The sequence below is a fragment of the Chiroxiphia lanceolata genome, chromosome 6 (genome assembly GCF_009829145.1).
Source record: "Chiroxiphia lanceolata isolate bChiLan1 chromosome 6, bChiLan1.pri, whole genome shotgun sequence".
In the NCBI taxonomy this organism is placed as follows: Eukaryota; Metazoa; Chordata; class Aves; order Passeriformes; family Pipridae; genus Chiroxiphia; species Chiroxiphia lanceolata.
In genome coordinates this window covers 27,155,944-27,174,714 of record NC_045642.1, presented here as the reverse complement: position 1 = coordinate 27,174,714, position 18,771 = coordinate 27,155,944, and the positions used below count along the sequence as shown (strand labels likewise).

Genomic DNA, 18,771 nt, shown 5'->3' with positions numbered 1-18,771 from the left:
GTCTCCAAGTTATAAATCTTTCTCTCCTAGTGTTAGTAAGCAAAGAACACCTAATGGTAATAGTGTTGCTGGAACCATGATAGCCTGAGCATGTGGGAGAAGATTGATAAGGAAAGATAGTATCCTACAATAGGATTGATGATTGTATCTGTTGATACAGTTAGAAGGAGAATTGACTTGTAAGCACTTGGTACCTTCATCAGCCACCAATTAAATACTGTGAAGTACTAATTTTCATTATTTAGATAGGCAATTAGGTTCCTTAAATAAAAGAACACAGCAGTTAGAACATACCATAAAATGGGATATTGTAAAATTCTCAAAATACAGATTGTAAATCAATCTACCTACAAACGGGTATATAGGAAAGGGATATTCATCACTCCCACAAATTCTGAGACCTTGAGTCCTTAATAAAAAATAGTAAATTAGGTACTAAAACAGAAGTTTATTTGAAGAGACCATTACTTGCACTGCATTAGATAGAAGTTCTGGATTGTTGCCATTAGCTTGTGAAATTGAAAGAAAAGTATAATTCCTCTAAATAGGCAGCTTTTTAGCTTTACCCAACTGGTATTCTTGGACACTTAGAAGCTATGAGAGTCAACAGGAATCTTTCAACTGATTTGTTTGTACTAAGCCCCTGGATGCACTCTCGACCAATGCCTTTTTTGCTCTCACTTTTTTTGTAGGTGCTAGTGAATTCCCAGGATTGTGGTAAGCAGCTCCTGGAAGTAGTAGATTTGCTACAGAATCACAGCTTGATTGACTCGCAGATCTCTTCCTATGGTGGTAGATTGACACATATCACCCAGAGGACAGCAGAAATCAGCAAGGACAGCACAATTAAACCAGAAGTGCTTTATGCAAAAGTTCAGATGCTTCATCAGCTGTATCAGAGCCTTACAGCTCTGAGCAAGTCACGGTAGGGCTATGCTTATGTCTCTGTTCTTCCTGATTAGGATGGCCAATCAATTCTTTAATCAGAGGGCACAGCTTCCCAGCATTTGAATTTTTTTCATTTCTCCATTTATAAAGACAGAACAAAAGCAACTTGAGTGTCTTGATTGCAATTGACTGAAAGGATCACTCACTTTCACAGATGAAGAATAACTTCATTCTCAGCATTTGTTAAAACTTGTTTTATGAGAAGTCTGATTAGCAAGCAGTTATTTCATCTAGAGAAAGAAGGAAATGTAGTTTTGTTTCTTTTGTCTTATTCCATGAATAAATTAATATATGAAAAAGAGGAACTAAAGGCATTCAAATTTTTGATTTTTAAATTCTTCTTTGATTATGCTACCATTGTCTCCATGGAATCCTACTTCTGACTGACATACACTGTTTGTTTCCTTGGTTCAGAAAATCTCAGCTAGAAGAGGCTTTGAAGCTCTTTGAATTCTTCCGTGACTGCAAAGAGGAGGAATTGTGGGTCTCTGAGAAATGGAAGCTAGCAAGAACTACAACATTAGGGAAAGATGTCAGCCAGATTACAGCCTCTATTCAGAAGAACAAGGTATCTTACTTTGCTGGTGGTGCCTTGTCTTTGTATTAAAGCAAGACTTTAGAACATCAATGTCCTTCAGTTCAGTCAGTTACAGTTCAGTTCACTTAAAAAAAGCTGTCAAACCGCTCCTTATCTCAAGTGTCATGACCAGTGTTTGGAATTTTTAAAAAATGTATAGTGTAGGGATTTTTTCCCCAAAAGGGGAAAGAAACTGTAGAGGAAGAATATGCTTCCTACTGGACTTAGAAGTGGGGCTTCTAGTGAAGACACTGAGCTTCATATTAGCTAACTTTTGATGGGGAGAAAACAAAAGGTTGCTAATTTTTGTTTTTCTCACCCTCCTTTCCTGGCCAAGAGAGATGTGGGGAAAGAGAGAGATGGTGAAAAGAAGACAGATATCAGTAGGCAGAACGAATAACATTGTATGACCTTACAAATCTGTTGCCCCAGACCTTGCTGTGGCTTAATATCAAAAGTTTAGCTATATGAGCTAGTGCCTTCTTATGGCAAAGAATCACTGTGAACAAGTGAAGAGACCTGTGGGCTTGAGAACTTTCATATGATAACAGAAACAGGAGCCTCTTCTGTTATTTTAATATACATTTGTGTGCATCTGTTTGTGTATTTGTTCCTTCTGGAAAGCATGAGACAGCTGAATTGGTGGATGACAAGTATCTTATTCAGAGAAGACTGCATAACAAGCTTCAGATCAAAGGCAAGAAGTAGAACAGTGTGGGGAGCAGAGGGGCAATCATCTCAGGGAGCTAAGGGAAATGTCTTAGGCATGAATAAGACATGGGGCTCTAGGAAATATATGCATTACAGTAGCAGAGTAGGACCCCCTCTTTTCTCTCACTGGTGGGGAATGAGTTATGCTGACATGTTTCCCATCCTTGTGCTAGGCTCTTGAAGCAGAGTGCAATTCCCACAGAGCCATATGTGCAAATGTGATGAGGAGGGGCTGGGAGCTCAGCCAAAAGAACCCTGCTCGCCAGGATGACATTCTGAGGCAGACAGACAACCTCCAGAAGCTGTGGCAGCAGCTCCAAAATGAGGTGGCTGATCGCAAAAGCCGCCTGCAGGCAGCAGCTCTCATCAAACAGGTAAGAGGGCTCTGCTGTGATGTGTGTATGGGGGACATGGATGTGGCTCAGTTCTGCCCAATGCCTCCACATGGAGGGCATGGCAGAAAACCCTTCAGATGTTGGTCTTCAAAGGCAGTGAAGTGGCAGTGAAGTCTCAATCCTCTTGCAAGCCAGCCAGGCAGGAGATTTGAGCAGCTGGGAGTTGCTCTAAAGGTGAAAATGCTAGTGGAAATAACTCACATGATAGTGCTGATGCAGAGTCTTTTTAGAGAATGGGATTGGGGTAGCTGTGTGACATTTTCCTCACATGAAAAAAAGAACTCCAAAAACCAACAACAGAAGTAACATGTTGTAAAACTTAAGTTGACTATGAACTTCACAAAGCCTGTCAAATGTTTGACACTGCCATTCTGACCTATGATTTTACTCCTGCAAGCGTTCAAATATCTGCAAATAAAGAACTCTTAAAAAGCAGCATTCTTAAATCACATCACATTATCTCAGGTCCCCTTTTTTCTTTTCCCAATTTCCCTTTCCTAAGGTTTTTGTTCAGTCTGTTGTTTCCATGAAATGCTTGAACAAAATTGAACAGCTTTGTCCTTGAGAAAGTCTAAATTCTCTCTTCTGTTTAGTAAGTTTAACACCACTATGGTGCTTTAGTTCTTCTGTATTTGTTCTTCACTACTATGGATTTTCTTTTTTTTTTTTTTTTTTCTCTTATACCTTTATTCTATATCTCAAAAGCTTGTTCTCAGTTTTTACAACCATAGCCAGGCAGACTGCAAATTCTGGAAAACTTCTGTTGTAGACTAAGTTCATTGTTTGTTCCTTAAACATTTAGAAAATATCTAAGCAGTAGATATTTACATAGTACCTACTAACATCATACATTGTGGGCTTCTTTTACTGCCACTATTATGCACCATGAAATTTTAGCTAGTTAGGAGCTTTTAAAGAGCTATATAGGCAATCTTTGAATCTCTTTATTCACTGTGTTTCTGTGAATTATCTGTGATACAAGCATGAAGTACATCATGGATTTAGAGCTACCTTACTCATAGCTTTTGTGACACGAGGTAGTAACCTTATAGCTACAAACTTAATGGAATTTCTCCTTATTCATAGTTTTATAAAGAAGAAGTAGCTGGATACGATACTTTCAGGATGAATCCAAATGTTTTCTTCCCTGTGTTTCTTTAGTACTTTGCTGACATCGATGAAGCAAATTCATGGTTGCAAGAAAGGCAGCCCCTTCTAGCCAGCAAGGACTATGGAAAAGATGAATCGAGTGCAGAAGCACTGTTGCATCGTCACTTGCGCCTGGAGAAGGAGATTGCAGCCTATTCCTCTGAGATGACACGCCTGAAACAGCAGGCTGACATTGCAGCACAGCAAGCTCCAGCTGCCGTAAGTAGATGAGGGATTGTGTCACATTTTGTTGAAAAATGTAAATGAAATGTTTTTTAATTATGTAAGATATTTTGATTTTGACAACATAAAATATTCCAAATTAGGTTTTTAATTGAATTGAGGCAAGTTTTTAAGTAACAAAGAAGTTCGTTGGCTGCTCGTAGCACACCTAGTTAGTGTTCTCTGAAGTGCTAGAAATACTGTCATATTAGTTCCCTCTACCCATTCTCAGAAATACTTTCTCAGTCTTTATTCTCGTAATTATTAATTTCAGTCATCTTTAAGGAGCAGACACTTAATCAAAGCATCTTTACAAATTCTTTTTGTACCCTGATGCAGTGATGAACCATCCCACAACTCCAGAAGCAACTCATACAATCCAGGACAGATGTTAAGGCATATGGGATGAAGTCAACCTTTGCAGATGCCCCTCTTTTTCACTGACTAGAAAGGAAACTTCTGAATTGAAATCAGTTCACTTAATAACAGAATTCAGAAGAGATGAATGACACATTTCATAGCTTGCTTCTCTTAGACTTATATGTTTACTCAATGTTTAGTGAAACAAATTTGAGAGCTATGAGCACTGCTTTGGTTTTTCCCTTTACTCCATCAATCCAGCATTAATTTTTATTAGAATAAAAATTTTATTGCTTTGTTATTAAACATGAAAAAGCATGTGACAAGATGGTATCCATATACAAATAAAAGTATATGGGCACTCACAGGCTTTGAAACTGGAAATATTCAGGTACTAAAATATCACCACAAATAGGACTGTGAGCATAGTCAATTACCTTGCTTTGGAAACTTATAAAAAATATAAAAAAACCCCCTACAACAAAACAACTTTTATCTGGATCCAAAATGAGAATTTGTACTCAATCAATATATTTTTAAATGATTTAAACTTCTTTAAACAAAACCAAAATTTTTTTCAGTTGTTTGGTTCATTCTTTCAGAATAAAACAATGGAAACAAATTCAAAGAAATACTTGAAATGTTTGGTTTAAAGGGTCAAAATGCTGTGATTTGAACTAGCAAGTCCAAATTTCCCTTCTGTGTGAAATTTTTATCCAAATCAGAAATATTCATTCATTGATTTAGTTAAATTTTTCTTAACAGGTGATGAAGAGGGAAGCCCCAAGTGACTTAAATCAAAAGACAACTAAGCTACCATTCAGTCGAACCTGGGAAACATCTGAAACATCTGAAACATCCACTGGAACCTTAAGTCCAGATGTTCATTTTCTTTCAGAGAACATCTGGAAAACCCAAGATGAAATAGATTCACTTTACAAAAATCTACAGAGCATGGCTGAGGTATGCCCTTCTGCTTTGCATTTCACAAAAAAAGTCAAATCCAAGGTAATGCAAATAAAGATTAAGTGCTGTGCTGTCTTCTGCTTTCAGTTTAATAATCTGTCTCAATCCTGTTAGTCCCTGCAGGCCTTCAAGGCTCAAGATTAGCACTAAAGTTTTGTACCAAACCCATTTTATGTTGGCAAACTTCCCATTTACATTCTAGTATTTTTATTTTACGAAAAGCAGACTCTTTTGTGTAATCTTTTTTTTTTTTCCCCCCATGAATGTTGCTTGCTGTAGCTCCTAAATATTCAGGCTGTCTGGCCTGGTACCAGAAAAAATAAACAACTGTAACCTGCATTCTCAATATGCTATTTTTCATTCCCACCTAGTGTAATCATGCCATAAAGACCAACAAAAACATGTTGTGACCATGTGACATACCTGTTCCTGAGACTACTGAGTTAAGTCTTCAGTCAGCAGCAGCAAGTAGCACAGTGGCCTTCCTGCCTGTCAGGGGCTGAGTACTCACCAACTGCTTCTCTTATGCTTTTAAACTACTGTTGCTCTGGGAAGAAGTATTGTGATCTTGAAGTATCACCTTTCTGTTCTCTTCCAGCAGTGTCTGGGAAAATTACTGAGTACCACCTGTGTATTGTAGCTTAAATGCAAGGATTTTTTTTCTTTTTCTTTCTTCAAATGGCAGGGAGTCGTTACAAAAATACTTAAGTCTTCGTCTGTTTTACAGAACAGAAAAAAGGCTCTGGAGGAGATGATTGGCTATTACCGCTTCTGTAGCTCTTGCGAAGAATTTCAGTCGTGGATGAAAGATAAAGAGAACATTTTCCGGACTCTTCAACCTCAAGCAGACAATGTGGAGGTCATGCAGCAGAAATATCAGGTATCCCTTTTCCCTGATCACAGATGACACCTTTTAAATCAGATTGACCTTGGGAGAAAAGATAGTTGAGAAATGATGTTTTGAGAGTCTTTTCATTCAATTTAGAGAGTCATGCATAGATCAGATATTTCTTTCATACAGACTATGCCAGATTACAGAAGCTGATGTGATTCTGTTCCTTTATCTTCTTGTGAGCATTGTATCCTGTACAAATATCATGGTACAAAAGGATTCTTTTTGTGGTTTACCTTACACCACTTGAAAAAAATGCCAAATGATGAAAAAATCCATCAGTGCACTTGCACCCCAGTGGAGTGGGACATATGTGCACAGGTGTACTGTGCACACTGGGGGATGCCAGGAGGGCTGTAGGAGAGCTACGTGCCCAGATATGCATGTTGTCAGCAGGCTGGTAAATGGAGAAGCCAACTGTGAAAGTGGGAGATGAGTGGATATGACAGATTATTGAGAATTGTGTCCATAGAAATGGAAAAACCTCAAGTTCTTAATTCTTATATCTTTTCTACTTTAGAGCTTTTTAACAGAACTGGCTGCAGGCAAAGGCCAGCTGGGAGACATTGAAAAATTAGCAGTTAAATATGGGAAGATCAGTCCCAGCAAATATTCTGAGATCCAGGTTTGGCTGGAAGAGATGAACACCAGGTAAAAGTGCTACTGATAAACAGGATTGTCTCATGGGGCCAACTGGAGACCTGACCATTCATTCCCAGTCTAGACAACAGTTTCATCAGTGGGAAGGGGGCAGCCCTCATCCTGGCTGTAGGCTGGCCCTGAGCCCAGTGTCAGGCCTCCAGGACTAAGGGGTGCTTCTAGGCCCCTGACATCAAGATATTTAAACTGCAGCAATTTGTGTGTGCATGTTAGAGCACAATGTGAATTCACCCACAGGTGACAGTGATGTATTCAGAGTAGTTCTGTCTGTACTGTGCTACAGCAGTTGATTTGGTTACTTAAGCATCAGGTGAGGACACCCTTCACAAACCTTGAAAGGAACATCAAATGTTTAACTTCATGAAGTATAGTTAGTACCTGTTGTGAACACACTTCTGGTACCATGTCACTCAGTGGGAACCGTGAGGCACAGCCAGGTCCTTATTTTGACCATGGTAGTTGATTTGCATCATATTCAGTGTGTTCTGAACCTGGTCAGAACTGAGCAGGGTCCCCTTGCTTGACACGGCACTGATATGAACTTCGATGTTGTGAGGAAGTGCTAGTGTTCACCCCCTCAGCCCACTTAAGTCCTGATGAAATCTTTATAAAAGACTTTTTCTGAACAAAAAAAGAATATAGATCATGTATAACAATTGTTGTCTTTCTTCAAGTTGGAGTCGCATGGAAACTCTGAAAGAGGAAAAGGGCTCCGAACTGATTGGAGTGGCTGATGTGAAGACATTTCTTCAGGACTGTCAGAGCGTAGGAGTACTACTGCAAGACAAGATGGTCCAACTCAGGGATCTGGAACCAGGGAACTTGCCTGCTGGACTGGAGTCAGACAAGCGCAAACTGCATACAGTTGAGAGAGAGGTCCTGGTGATAGAGAGGAAAATTGAATACTTGAGGAGTGTTGCAAAGTCGTAAGGAACCTTCTCTTTGTTTCCACACTCTTTGATAGTTCTCTAAGATCAAGTTGTAAATTATGGCTATAAAGAGGATGAGCAGCTTTTGAAGTTTTTCTTTCTAGCAGTCCAAAGAACAAACTTGCATTCTGGATGGAGATGATCTCTCTTGAGTATGGCTGGGTAATTGGTGAAGTGATTGCTTCCAGACTTCACAGGTGTAGGTGGATAAATATCACAGGATTATCTGTAGTTCTAGCAAGTAGAGTAGTTACTTCTACTAATGGGATTTACCTAGTTCAAAATGTGGAAGTATCATTTAGACCCTGAAAGAGGGTAATCGGGGGAAGCAAGGGTGAACGTAAGAAGATAGCAGAGAATTGTGCATGGGAGTTTGAACTTCAAACACTACTTTAAAATTTTTTACTGCTTTGAGTTTTCTATACATTCACAATGAGAATTTGTTGCCCTAGCTGACCTTCTTTTTACTGCAAGTGTAAATATCCAAATCTGTTCCTTTTAAAGAGTTTTGATTCAAACTCTACAAAAATGCCTGTTCATCCAATTGAATGTATTTTATTTCAGTATTAAGGACACCAACCCTGCAGAGAGCAGGGCCATCACTGAGCAGGTAGAGAACATGGAGAGGCTTCTGGCAAAGCTCAAGCTGGAGACCCAAAAGAAACAAGACATTCTGCAGTGGGCACAAAATCAACAGTCCTTTCTGCAAGACAGCCGTAGGCTTCTACTGTGGGCAGAAGGCATTCAGGAGAAACTGAGCAGTGAAGAAATGGGTGTGGATGTGGCTTCTGCAGAGCAATTGCTGAAGGAACATCAAGACCTGCTGAAAGAAATTAGCTCTCAGAAAGAAAGGTAGAGAGATTCTGTGAGGGTGGGCAGTAGGGTGATATGACAACAGTACTGTGAAAATGAAACATGTCTATCTTGTACATAAATTGTGCATGAAAGTGATGCCAAAAGTTTATTCAAATGCACTTGAAACTTACTGTCAAAAGGAGACTGTGAAACACAAAATGCTGTCAGCTTTTGCATACTTATCCTGATGACTGATGAAGGGGGAGGGAGGATCTGTATGTTGGCAGTAATAGTATACCATAAGCTCTCTTGACACACTCAGATAGTGCCATCTGCACTTTATTCCAGTTCCCCCACTCCTTCTCAGACCTTATGTTCCATTTGCCATAATTTTTAGTTTTTCTTCTGCTTGTTATGAATTTCCAGATATTGTTTGCCCTCCTCTCCCTTTTGATGTGAAAGCCTGCTGCTTATATGGGCTTTCTGTCCAAATGGGGAAATCTCACCTACTACCTGCAGCATATATCCCTGAGCAAAAAACCAGCTGCATTTTGTAGTGCACAACCATGGCCGGCAGGAGAAGAGTAAAAGGGAAGGGGGAAGCTTGATGTGTAGGCACTGCCAAAAGAGCAAAGAGGTGTGATGAAAGAGAATTCATATTCCCTCATGCAATGAGGTCTCATTTTTCTTTTTGACTCTGGAAAGATTTGTGGAGCTGGAAGAGCTAGGGCACAAAGTAATCCACCAACAGCCCAGTAACAGCAGGACCATGGACGTCCACCAGTCCATGGAGAGGCTTGCCAAGGAGAACAAAGAACTGCTGAAAATGTGGGAACGACGATTGAAAAAGCTGCAGGATGGCCTAGAATTGCAGAAGTTCTGTAGGGAAGGAGACCGTATCAATGCAGCCCTCTCTGGCCATGAGACCTTTCTCCGGGGAGATGACCTTGGGGTATGTACAGCAGCTGATCTTGTTTTCTCATCTCCCCATGCAGGTAGTAGCAACAATTTTCTTAATTAAACTGGTTTCCTTGTTCTTATAGTCATGACTTTTTCATAGTTGGGAATTAAACTTTCAGGTTCTCATTAACGTTCTTATATTCTTGCTCATCTTCATGAGAAAAAAAGCTCATTGTCTCTCAAAAAAAAATTTAAAACCAACTAGAGTTGTGATTTGTTGCTGTGTTTGTACATGTCATATGGTTTATATAAAATTGACTCATCTGTTTGGTGGCTAACCATTAAAAAAATATTTCAGCTTGAACATAATTTTTTTTGTCAAGTAAAAACATGACTTTTTTTTAAAAAAACTTTTTCTTTTCACTGATTTAAGAACTTTAAAGCAAATGAAGCAAAAAAACACAAATGCAGGCAATATTCACAAGATCAGTGAAGAAGGAGTTTGTGGTGTCTCACCATCTCTTATGTTTTCAGCTGAACCTAAAACATTGATACTTTTGGATCAACTGAGTGGAATAAAGTTTTACTTAGTTACAGCCTGTTGTATTGCACATCTCTAGATGTGCCAGAATGCTGACATAAATTTAGAATGCAGACTTTCTTAAAAGGTGACAACGAAACAATAACGGAAACATAGAACAGAGGAATCAGATATGATACAAACCTGAACACCCGCTGCTTGTTTATAGTCCTGGACATCCTTAGGCACATGCAAAATGTGCACTGTATTCGCTGCCTGAGAGAGAAGGAGGAAAATAAGGTCAAATTTTTTTTTTCACTGCTAGAGAAACAACAATACAATCAAGAAAAGTCTTGATCAAATTTTTTTTCTTAAATGCAGGACCATGTAGATGCTGTTCGAAGTCTGCTGAAGCAACATCAGGAATTTGAACAAGTGCTGGTGGCACTGAAGAGACGAGTTGAAGCACTTAATGAAAATGGGGTGAATCTCCTAGAGAGCAGGCACTTTGCATCTCATGTGTGAGTCCAAACATTTATTTAGCTTTAATAAATGATCCAGTGTGATTAGGTGGAGAGGAAAAACTTTCTCTGAGGAGAAATTAGTTGACCCCCAAGCCACGATCTGCTGGACGAGCAGGAGAAAAGGAATTTTTTTTTTTAAATAGATCTCCTGGATAAATAAAATGCTTTAGGTTAGAAGTGGCATTTGGCAGAACACTAGAATAATTTGCCTTGTATCATAAATGACTTACAGTGACAAAACTTGTTTAATGTAAACTGATTAAATGCCTACGAAAAATGAATTCTTTCATTTATATGTATAATGTATTAGAACTATTGTTTGCTTTTAAAAAGTTACAGAAGACTTCACAAGGACATAATTCATTGGGAGCAGATCCTTTGTGTCTTTACGGAATCTGAACTGTTATCTGTAATTCCTTTTTCTGTACTAGAGCCACTAGGATCTACTAAGGGGACCCCTTTGCAAACAAGAATTAGAAATAGAGGGTTAGAATGCACCTCTTGGATCAGAAGACTATATTCTTGTGATCACAAGTGATAATGTCTTGAAAACTCCCTCCACAAATTTATAAAAAATGCCCTTAAGATCCGATTTCTTGCCAGCACTAGAAGGTCATTCCACAGCTTCATTGCACGTACATTACATCACAAATTTATTAGTTAAGGTGGAATATTCAGGACAGAGGAAGGTTTTGGTGGTTTAGTGCATGACTACAATTCACTAACGTAACACAGCCATACAAAAGGAAAATCCAGAGCAACTGGCAAGCAATAGCTGCTTTCCAGATGAGCCCATCACAGTGGTACGACAGGGCTGTATATCCCTTCCTCCTGTTAGCAGAGTTGTTGGAACTAGATTACATTTATAGCAGACTCATGACTACAGCAGAACCAAAGGGAACCAATAAGACTAATACTGCATTGAACTTCCTGTTGTTCTTGGTAGCATTGAAGAAAGAATGGTCACTCTCCGGCGAAGGTGGGAGCAGCTGATACAAAGCAATGCAAAGAGAAAACAGAGATTGTTGGATTCCCTGCAGCTACAGGTAAAAAGAGTAGTACTGCAGATTTGGTCAGAGATGTGTAAATTTTCAGTTTTCCCTTTTGTCCTATAATGAGACAAAATTTCAAACTACCGAGCATTCCTACTGCATCTCACCTTCTCTTTGGCTGTGAGACAGAGTCTCACTCACCAGGGAGCAGTTGATGCACTGGTGATAAATCTTACAAAGCTATAACCATAGCAAAATTTCAAAACAAAAATGGAGATTTTTTAATTAAAAACACAAATAGAATGTTTTGTCTACTGGATAAGTTTATTCTGCTCATTACTTATTATTGTTCTGGACCTTAATATTTTAGCGTAGTTACTGTAAGTTTTGGCACCAAATTCAGTTTTCAGTGCTGAGATACAAAGTTATACTGGAGGATTGGACCTCTTATGGTTAAAATATTCGGTCAATGAGAATTGATAGAATTGATTCACTGACAATTAAAGGCAACAGATTAGTAAATGTGGTAAAAAGGGACTAAGAGATTTTACTATGAAGGCTTAAAACCTCATTAATGGTTTTAAGATCATACTTCATTTAAAAGTGTTCATTATGTAGAAAAACTTTTATATGAAAATACATCACATTTCTTCACTGCAAACCCACACAGAATCAGAAGTTAAATCCATTTAATTCCGTTTGTTTCTGTAAGGAGTTTAATCGTGATGCTGCTGAGCTTTTAATATGGATGGAAGAGAAGTACAAGATTGCATCAGATGAATCCTATCGTGATCCAACAAATGTTCTACGCAAACTAAAGTGGCATGAGGCTGCTGAGAAGGAAATGTTGGCTAATGAGAAGCACTTTACGACACTGATAAAGGTGAAGGCAATTTTGAAGCTAAGTTTTTCATCTTGTCCCAAACTTCATAGATGCTGATCTGCTAATAAAATGATGTGCTGTGTTTCTCCAGAAAGGAAATCAGTTGATTCAAGACAACCATTATGCTGCAGTTTCTATCCAGGAGAAGATGTCAGAGCTTCAAAAGAACTGGAAGGAATTGTATGGCAAGATGATAGAGCGAGGTGACAAACTGAGACAAGCTGGACAGCAAGAACAGCTCATGGAACTACTCCAGGTCAGGAAGTTACAGGGAACAGTGGGAAGGAATGGCCTAGGAGCCTGGTTCCTCTGTTGTATGGATGCCAAAAAAATGAGGAGAATACCATCCAGACAAAAGTGTATTTTAAAGTGTCCATTCTGTCTACAATCTCCAGAGAGAAAGTTCAGTGTAACACTAACCAAGTTCACTCCAAAGTTGTGAGCAGGATAACAGAGCCAGCACAGCACCAAGATACAAAGCTGTTGAGCTCAGGCTCAGCATTGCATCTGTGTGGGCATCCTGTACTGGGAAAGCAATCAAAACTCTGTAAGGGTCAGGTCATTGCTGTGCAAACATGCTTGCTTGGAGTCAGTTTGAGGGCTGGAGGCAAGGCACTGTATTAAGCACACTGTCATCCATGAAAATTATGCAAGAGGACCAATGTGTTATGAAGGTGTTTCAATACCATTATGACATGGAACTGTCGTTGTGTTGTAGCTACAATCTGAAATCTTTGAAGATTGATTGTTTTGTATTATGTCACTGAAGATAGTTCAAAGAGGCTGTTTTTAATTGTGTGTTTTAGTGGCTCAGAGAGAAGAGTACTCCAAAATAGTTTGCAAAACAAAATATTCCTGGGAGAGACCTCTTAGAGACACTCAGTCATTGTGTTATCAAGAAAAGACAATTGGATTTAAAAATTGTGTCCAAGAAGTTGTCATAGGAAGGGATTAGTGAAAGAAAATGGTGTTGAAAGGACAGGATGAGTGTGCTGTAATCTTTCCCTGACAGGATGCCAAAAAGAAGATAGAGAAAATTGAGAAAGTTCTTCAGGAACCTGAGACAGGCCATGATTTGCGCTCCAGCCGTAATCTACTCAAGCAGCACAGACAGCTGGAAAATGAGACACATGAGCTGGCAGAGAAAATGAATGCTATTGTATCTCATGCAAGGAAAATGGCCACCAATCACTTTGACTCCCAGAGGATTCTGGATGAAACACAGAAATATCTGAAAAGGTGAGATGTCACTCTCTTTTTGTCTCCACTCCACTTATGACAAATAGCATTTTTTATTCTACCTTGTAGAAAATGTCTTTTAGTTGATTAAGTTTAACCCATGCTCAGGAATGATTTCTTCTCCCAGTTGTAACACAATTATGCTTTGATCTGCAACTGTACAGCTACCTGTTGACCCATCTCAACCTCTGTGGTTGGACATTGCTCCTTGCCTGCTGCACTCCTCCTCTAGTCCCTTGCTTACCCATAGGTCATCCATTGCTTTAATAGTGACTAGTTTCTTAAAACATCACAGAACAAGCCTAGGACTTCAAAAGCATAAATCGCTTTTTCTCTGCTTACGTTTAGTGTTATCATATAGTTCTACTTGTCATAAGTAGCCTTCTGTAGAAGGGACTCTTGTATATGCAGTCAGCATTAACCATTGATATTTATTTGCAAAGAAGTGTCTAGCATTTGAAATCTTCACAATGGTATCATAGCCTAATTCCTGTAGCAGAATTAGGATAAAACTTTGTTTTAACATATATTTAATGGATAACCCCTAGGTTTGAGTCTTTGGAAGCACCTCTTTATGAGAGGCGTAAGTTGCTGGAAGCTGCAGTGGATCTTTATGAGTTCTACCATTATCATGACATGGAATTGAACTGGATTAATGAGCACTTGGCTATTGCCCATTCCACCAACTGTGGAAAGTCCTTGGATGTGACTCAAAATCTGTTGCAAAAACACAAGGTAACTCCTTTAATCAAGTGTATTATAGCATGGTGACACATTGCACTTCATCTCGGCCTGCAAACCTGCACAGTTAACACTTTGTATGAGTGCATTCACTGCTAACAGCTCTAGTCCAACTAAAATGGTTCAGTGGATTGAGACAAATCAGCAGTGTGGTGATGATTTTCTGAGCAAATACAAAATTCCTGTGAGAACTGCAAAATTTGTCCTATTTTGGAGTATTATTATTCTGAGGAATTGTGTAGCTCTTCCCATTAAAAGTAGATAAAAAGCCACTGTACTTTACACTAAATAGAAAATAAGAGGTTTTTTCCTTTGTGGCTCAATCTGGGTTGATTTTTTGTTTTTTGACTGTTACATGCTTGTCCTACTGTAGTTTTATGCTTACTGCTTCCTTATACATGAAATCTTGAAGTTCGTACATGCTAGATTTTCTACAAGAGCATGTAACAGCCATTTAACATTTATTTTAATTCTATGCTTGTAAAATGGTTTGAACAAGCTACAGTCAATATGTCTATCAAGGTAAGTTAACACTGATTTCTGGGGAGTTGGGTTCTATGTAGCAATTCCTCACAGCCAGAGGGACATCTTGGCTGTCCTGCACCACAGGCAATGCTGGATTCTGCAGCACCTTGATTGCAAATTCCATGAGAAAGATTATAAAACCAATGGGGATGCCTTATGGAGCAGGAGTCTAATAATTTTCATGGTACTATTGACAGTGTCTCTCTTCTCATCATCCTCCAGCCCTATTCATCTTCTGGGATATTCTATTTTCTGACCAGCAGCTCAACACTCTTTGCTGACTCACCCAGCTTTGTGTCTCATCTCTTGTTCTGTTCTACCTCCCAAACCTTCCTGACTGCTGGACAGGGGAAGGGGCAAGAGCGTGGTAAAAATAAGGAGAGAAGGGGTAGGACCAGATCAAAGCATAAGGCTGAGGACTCATGTGTAGGGAAGTTAAGGGACGTCTGCTGCTTCCTTACATACTCTTCTTTTCTCTCTCAGTGGCAGTACCAAGAGCAGAGCATTATGCAAGTGGGGCTGGGAGTAGTGTCTGAGACTGCAGGTGTTGTAGAAATAGACAGCCCGTGTCCACTTGCTGTACTCTACCCACTGTCACCAGCTGCCAGTTTTCCTTAGGACTAGGAGTAACAGAATTTATTTATCCTCACATTCCCTTCCTTTATTTCTACTTTTTGTCTCATTCCCAGGAACTGCAGGCAGAAGTGACTGCCCATAAACAGCAAGTCCAACGGGTCCTGGATAAAGGAAAGACAATGGTTGCAGGCCAGCACCCATCACCTCAGAAAATAAGTGAGAAATGCCAGGAGCTTGCAACTGCCTGGCAGGGCTTGGAGAAGTCCTGTGAGGAAAGGATGAAGCAGCTGCAGCACTCAGTTGGCTTCCAGGAGGTACAAATTACAGCAAAGAGCTTACACAGTAGCTTCTTCATACAAATAAGAAGACCAAAGTATTAAAGTGAACAAAAACTCAGCTCTGCTGGGACTCGTATTCTCTTCAGTTGCTTGAGGCCAGACTCATGGGAGCGGAGGGCTGGATTGCACAGCTGAATGCAGCCCCCAGCCTAGACCTGCTGCTCTAGAGGTTTCCTTTGAGTTCTGTACCCACCCCTTATGGTTCTGTACAGAACACACATTTCTCCTAGTAGTAGCTCCCTTCTCAGTATCTTTGTACAGCCTCAGGCTTTGACTTAATTAATGTAACGAATCCTGAACTGGCCCTTCATACTGGAGAATTATGATAAGAAAATCAGAAAAGAGGGGATTTGTTGTGCTATCCAATCTTTACCTGTTCCCAGTAAAAATTCAGAGAAAGTTAGGGATTTTGATTCTATTATTTTCTATAGGCTTCTGGAATTTTACCCTTAGCCTTTATCCTTTTTTTTTTTTTTTTTTAAAGTTAAAAATTGCATGCAAATATTTATATCAATAATCCAAATTTTCTGTCATCAGTGGATCATGTAGGAGTTCAGTTATTCAGGTAGCACATGCTGTTTGGTAGACATAAACAATGTTTGCACAGAGTTCGCCAGACCAGCTATGGTGTGTTCCCTGGGGTATATGATCATCTGGCTCTTATGTCCTCTATCTATAAAAACACTTATCCATACTGTAAACTTTATGAAGCCCGATTCTTATAGTGATTTGAACTTCTCAGGTAGGGGAAGGAGAAATGTCACACTGATATGATACAGTTAACCCCTATCCCTAGTGAATAAGATAAAGAAAGAGTCAAGAAAGGAAAGTGATGTGAAGAAAGAAAAGTGAGACAACTCGAAACTTACTGCCAGAGCTGTAATGCCTGGAGAAGACCTTAGTTATCCTGCGCTGAAATCTTCCATCTGTGACCTCCTTCATCTTTTTATGATTTCACAGAACAGTGAATTAAATATTTAATAAAACATCACAGTAAAGCTTACAGTGCACCCTCCGTTTAGAATTTATTAGGTAAAAAGATGATATGAGTGTTTTTAAAGTTGAAGTAAAAACTCATTTGTTCTCTCTTTAACTGATAGTTTTTAGTGAATATTTCAGACCTGGAGGCTTGGATTGCAGAAAAATATCCACTTGTGACAAGCAAGGACTATGGTAAAGATGAAGATGGAACACTGAAACTCATCAAGAAACATAAGGTATTTCTCTCCTTAAATTCTATAAGCTAGCATGATCTTTTGGTCTGTCTGAGGCTATAAAATTTTTTGTCTTGTTGGTAATTGAGTGCTAAGCCATCTACAGGATATTTTGTGTTGATATATGTCCATGTGTGAATGGACTGATAGAAGAGATCAATTCAGTATACTAATATGATTGGAAAATGTACTTTTGGTAAAAAGGATAATAGTGAATATTTTCATCTTATTTTCCTTTTTCAACAAATGCATGCAGAAGCCTTATATTTTTTTCCTAAAATCAAAGATACAGATAGAGCATTATTCCAGGGATATTTTTCTCTACCTAATAAAGCATCAGGAAATTCTAATTGTCTTTATTCACCTAACTTGTATGAATTTATGTACATTTTTTTTTTCAAAAAACGTTGCTAGAAAATGATCTAAAATTGATCAAGTCTTGGAAATGTCATATCCTTCCCAAAAGTATTTCTCATCTTTTAATGTCTCAACTGTAGGCTGTTCACAAACAGTGGATCTTGGACAACTGGCTCTCAATTCACTATTTCTCTTTGCCAGGCACTGGAACATGAGATTGCCATTTACCAAGATTTAATGAAAGAACTGAGCGAAAGTGCCCAAAGTCTTCTTCTTGTGGGCTCCATCCAGTATACTGAGGTTGATGAACCAAAGGAACAAGTTCGTTCAAGACTCCAGGAGTTACAGGAGCTATCAGCAGCAAGGTATAAACTAGAACTGCCTCTTAGGTCTTAGCTTTGATTCAAAGCCCACTGATATCTCCAATTACTTTACTGGAATTTAGATCATAATAGTTATCTCCTCCCTTTTCAATTATATTTGGGAAATTGCTTGTTTCTATATTATAATTCTAAGCACCTATAAGCTTTTCATTTTTGCTAAACAAAACCTCTACAATGTATTCAAGGAGTTTTGCTACATATTAAGAATTTGAAGCCCACAAATTTCCTCTTTATGCTTAATCATCCTCCTGTAAAGTGACTTGAGATGCCAGATTCTGACTTGCATTTGTGGTACTTGGAATATGCCACAGGAAAATAAGAAAAAAGTGGTTTTAAAATATTTGTTGCTTGAAAATTACTTAATTTGTTACATAACATAAGGGAGACAATTATAGATACACTTATCTTTATGCTCAGTGACTCTGCTAGTATAGGAAGGTTTTTATTCTTGAATGAATCATTTACTTTTCATTTCACTTCCTTTCTGTTATTATTACAGCAAGGTGTTTACAATGGGACAGTTAGCTCATACAGAGGGTTTTTAGCACTTTGTTGTCAGGAAGGAACAAATGTCTGAACAGTTTAGATTTTTCTTTCACAAAAATTTCATTCAGAAAAAGAATGAGGCTCTGCAAGTAGAATAACAAATAGATTAATCTGAATACTAGAATTATTAAACCTGGTATTTTACCTTTTGTTTCTCTTCTTGTTTACAATTGAAAAAGTAAGAGCAACAATAGAAAATCCTGTGAATGAAAAGTTCAGAAAAAAAAATAATCTAGAAATACCAAAATATGTGTGTGTTGAACACAGAAATGTTTTGGTTTTTCACTCATGCTTAATGTTAACCTGAGTCTTGTTGTGCTTTATTAGTGCTCTGGTTTGTACCTCTGATCTGCATTCTCTTTGGACTGGACTCTCTCAGCAGGCTACCTCTCTTGTGATGAGCAGTTGTGATTCAAAGAGGGAAGCCAA

General features: G+C 38.7%; 1 protein-coding gene across 1 annotated transcript in view; it reads left to right on the top strand.

Moving 5' to 3' along the window:
* The window catches only part of SPTBN5 (spectrin beta, non-erythrocytic 5), a 94,350-nt gene that overhangs the window by 10,837 nt on the left and 64,742 nt on the right, over positions 1-18,771 (top strand). Inside the window, exons 8-26 of the mRNA XM_032689746.1 lie at positions 693-925; positions 1,363-1,516; positions 2,410-2,610; positions 3,793-3,999; positions 5,128-5,325; positions 6,056-6,208; positions 6,741-6,871; positions 7,555-7,806; positions 8,374-8,661; positions 9,310-9,556; positions 10,406-10,545; positions 11,495-11,594; positions 12,253-12,423; positions 12,515-12,679; positions 13,436-13,662; positions 14,211-14,397; positions 15,618-15,818; positions 16,943-17,059; positions 17,615-17,778. Coding sequence (XP_032545637.1) covers positions 693-925; positions 1,363-1,516; positions 2,410-2,610; positions 3,793-3,999; positions 5,128-5,325; positions 6,056-6,208; positions 6,741-6,871; positions 7,555-7,806; positions 8,374-8,661; positions 9,310-9,556; positions 10,406-10,545; positions 11,495-11,594; positions 12,253-12,423; positions 12,515-12,679; positions 13,436-13,662; positions 14,211-14,397; positions 15,618-15,818; positions 16,943-17,059; positions 17,615-17,778 — 3,536 coding nt within the window. The remainder of the gene's footprint in view (positions 1-692; positions 926-1,362; positions 1,517-2,409; positions 2,611-3,792; positions 4,000-5,127; positions 5,326-6,055; positions 6,209-6,740; positions 6,872-7,554; positions 7,807-8,373; positions 8,662-9,309; positions 9,557-10,405; positions 10,546-11,494; positions 11,595-12,252; positions 12,424-12,514; positions 12,680-13,435; positions 13,663-14,210; positions 14,398-15,617; positions 15,819-16,942; positions 17,060-17,614; positions 17,779-18,771) is intronic.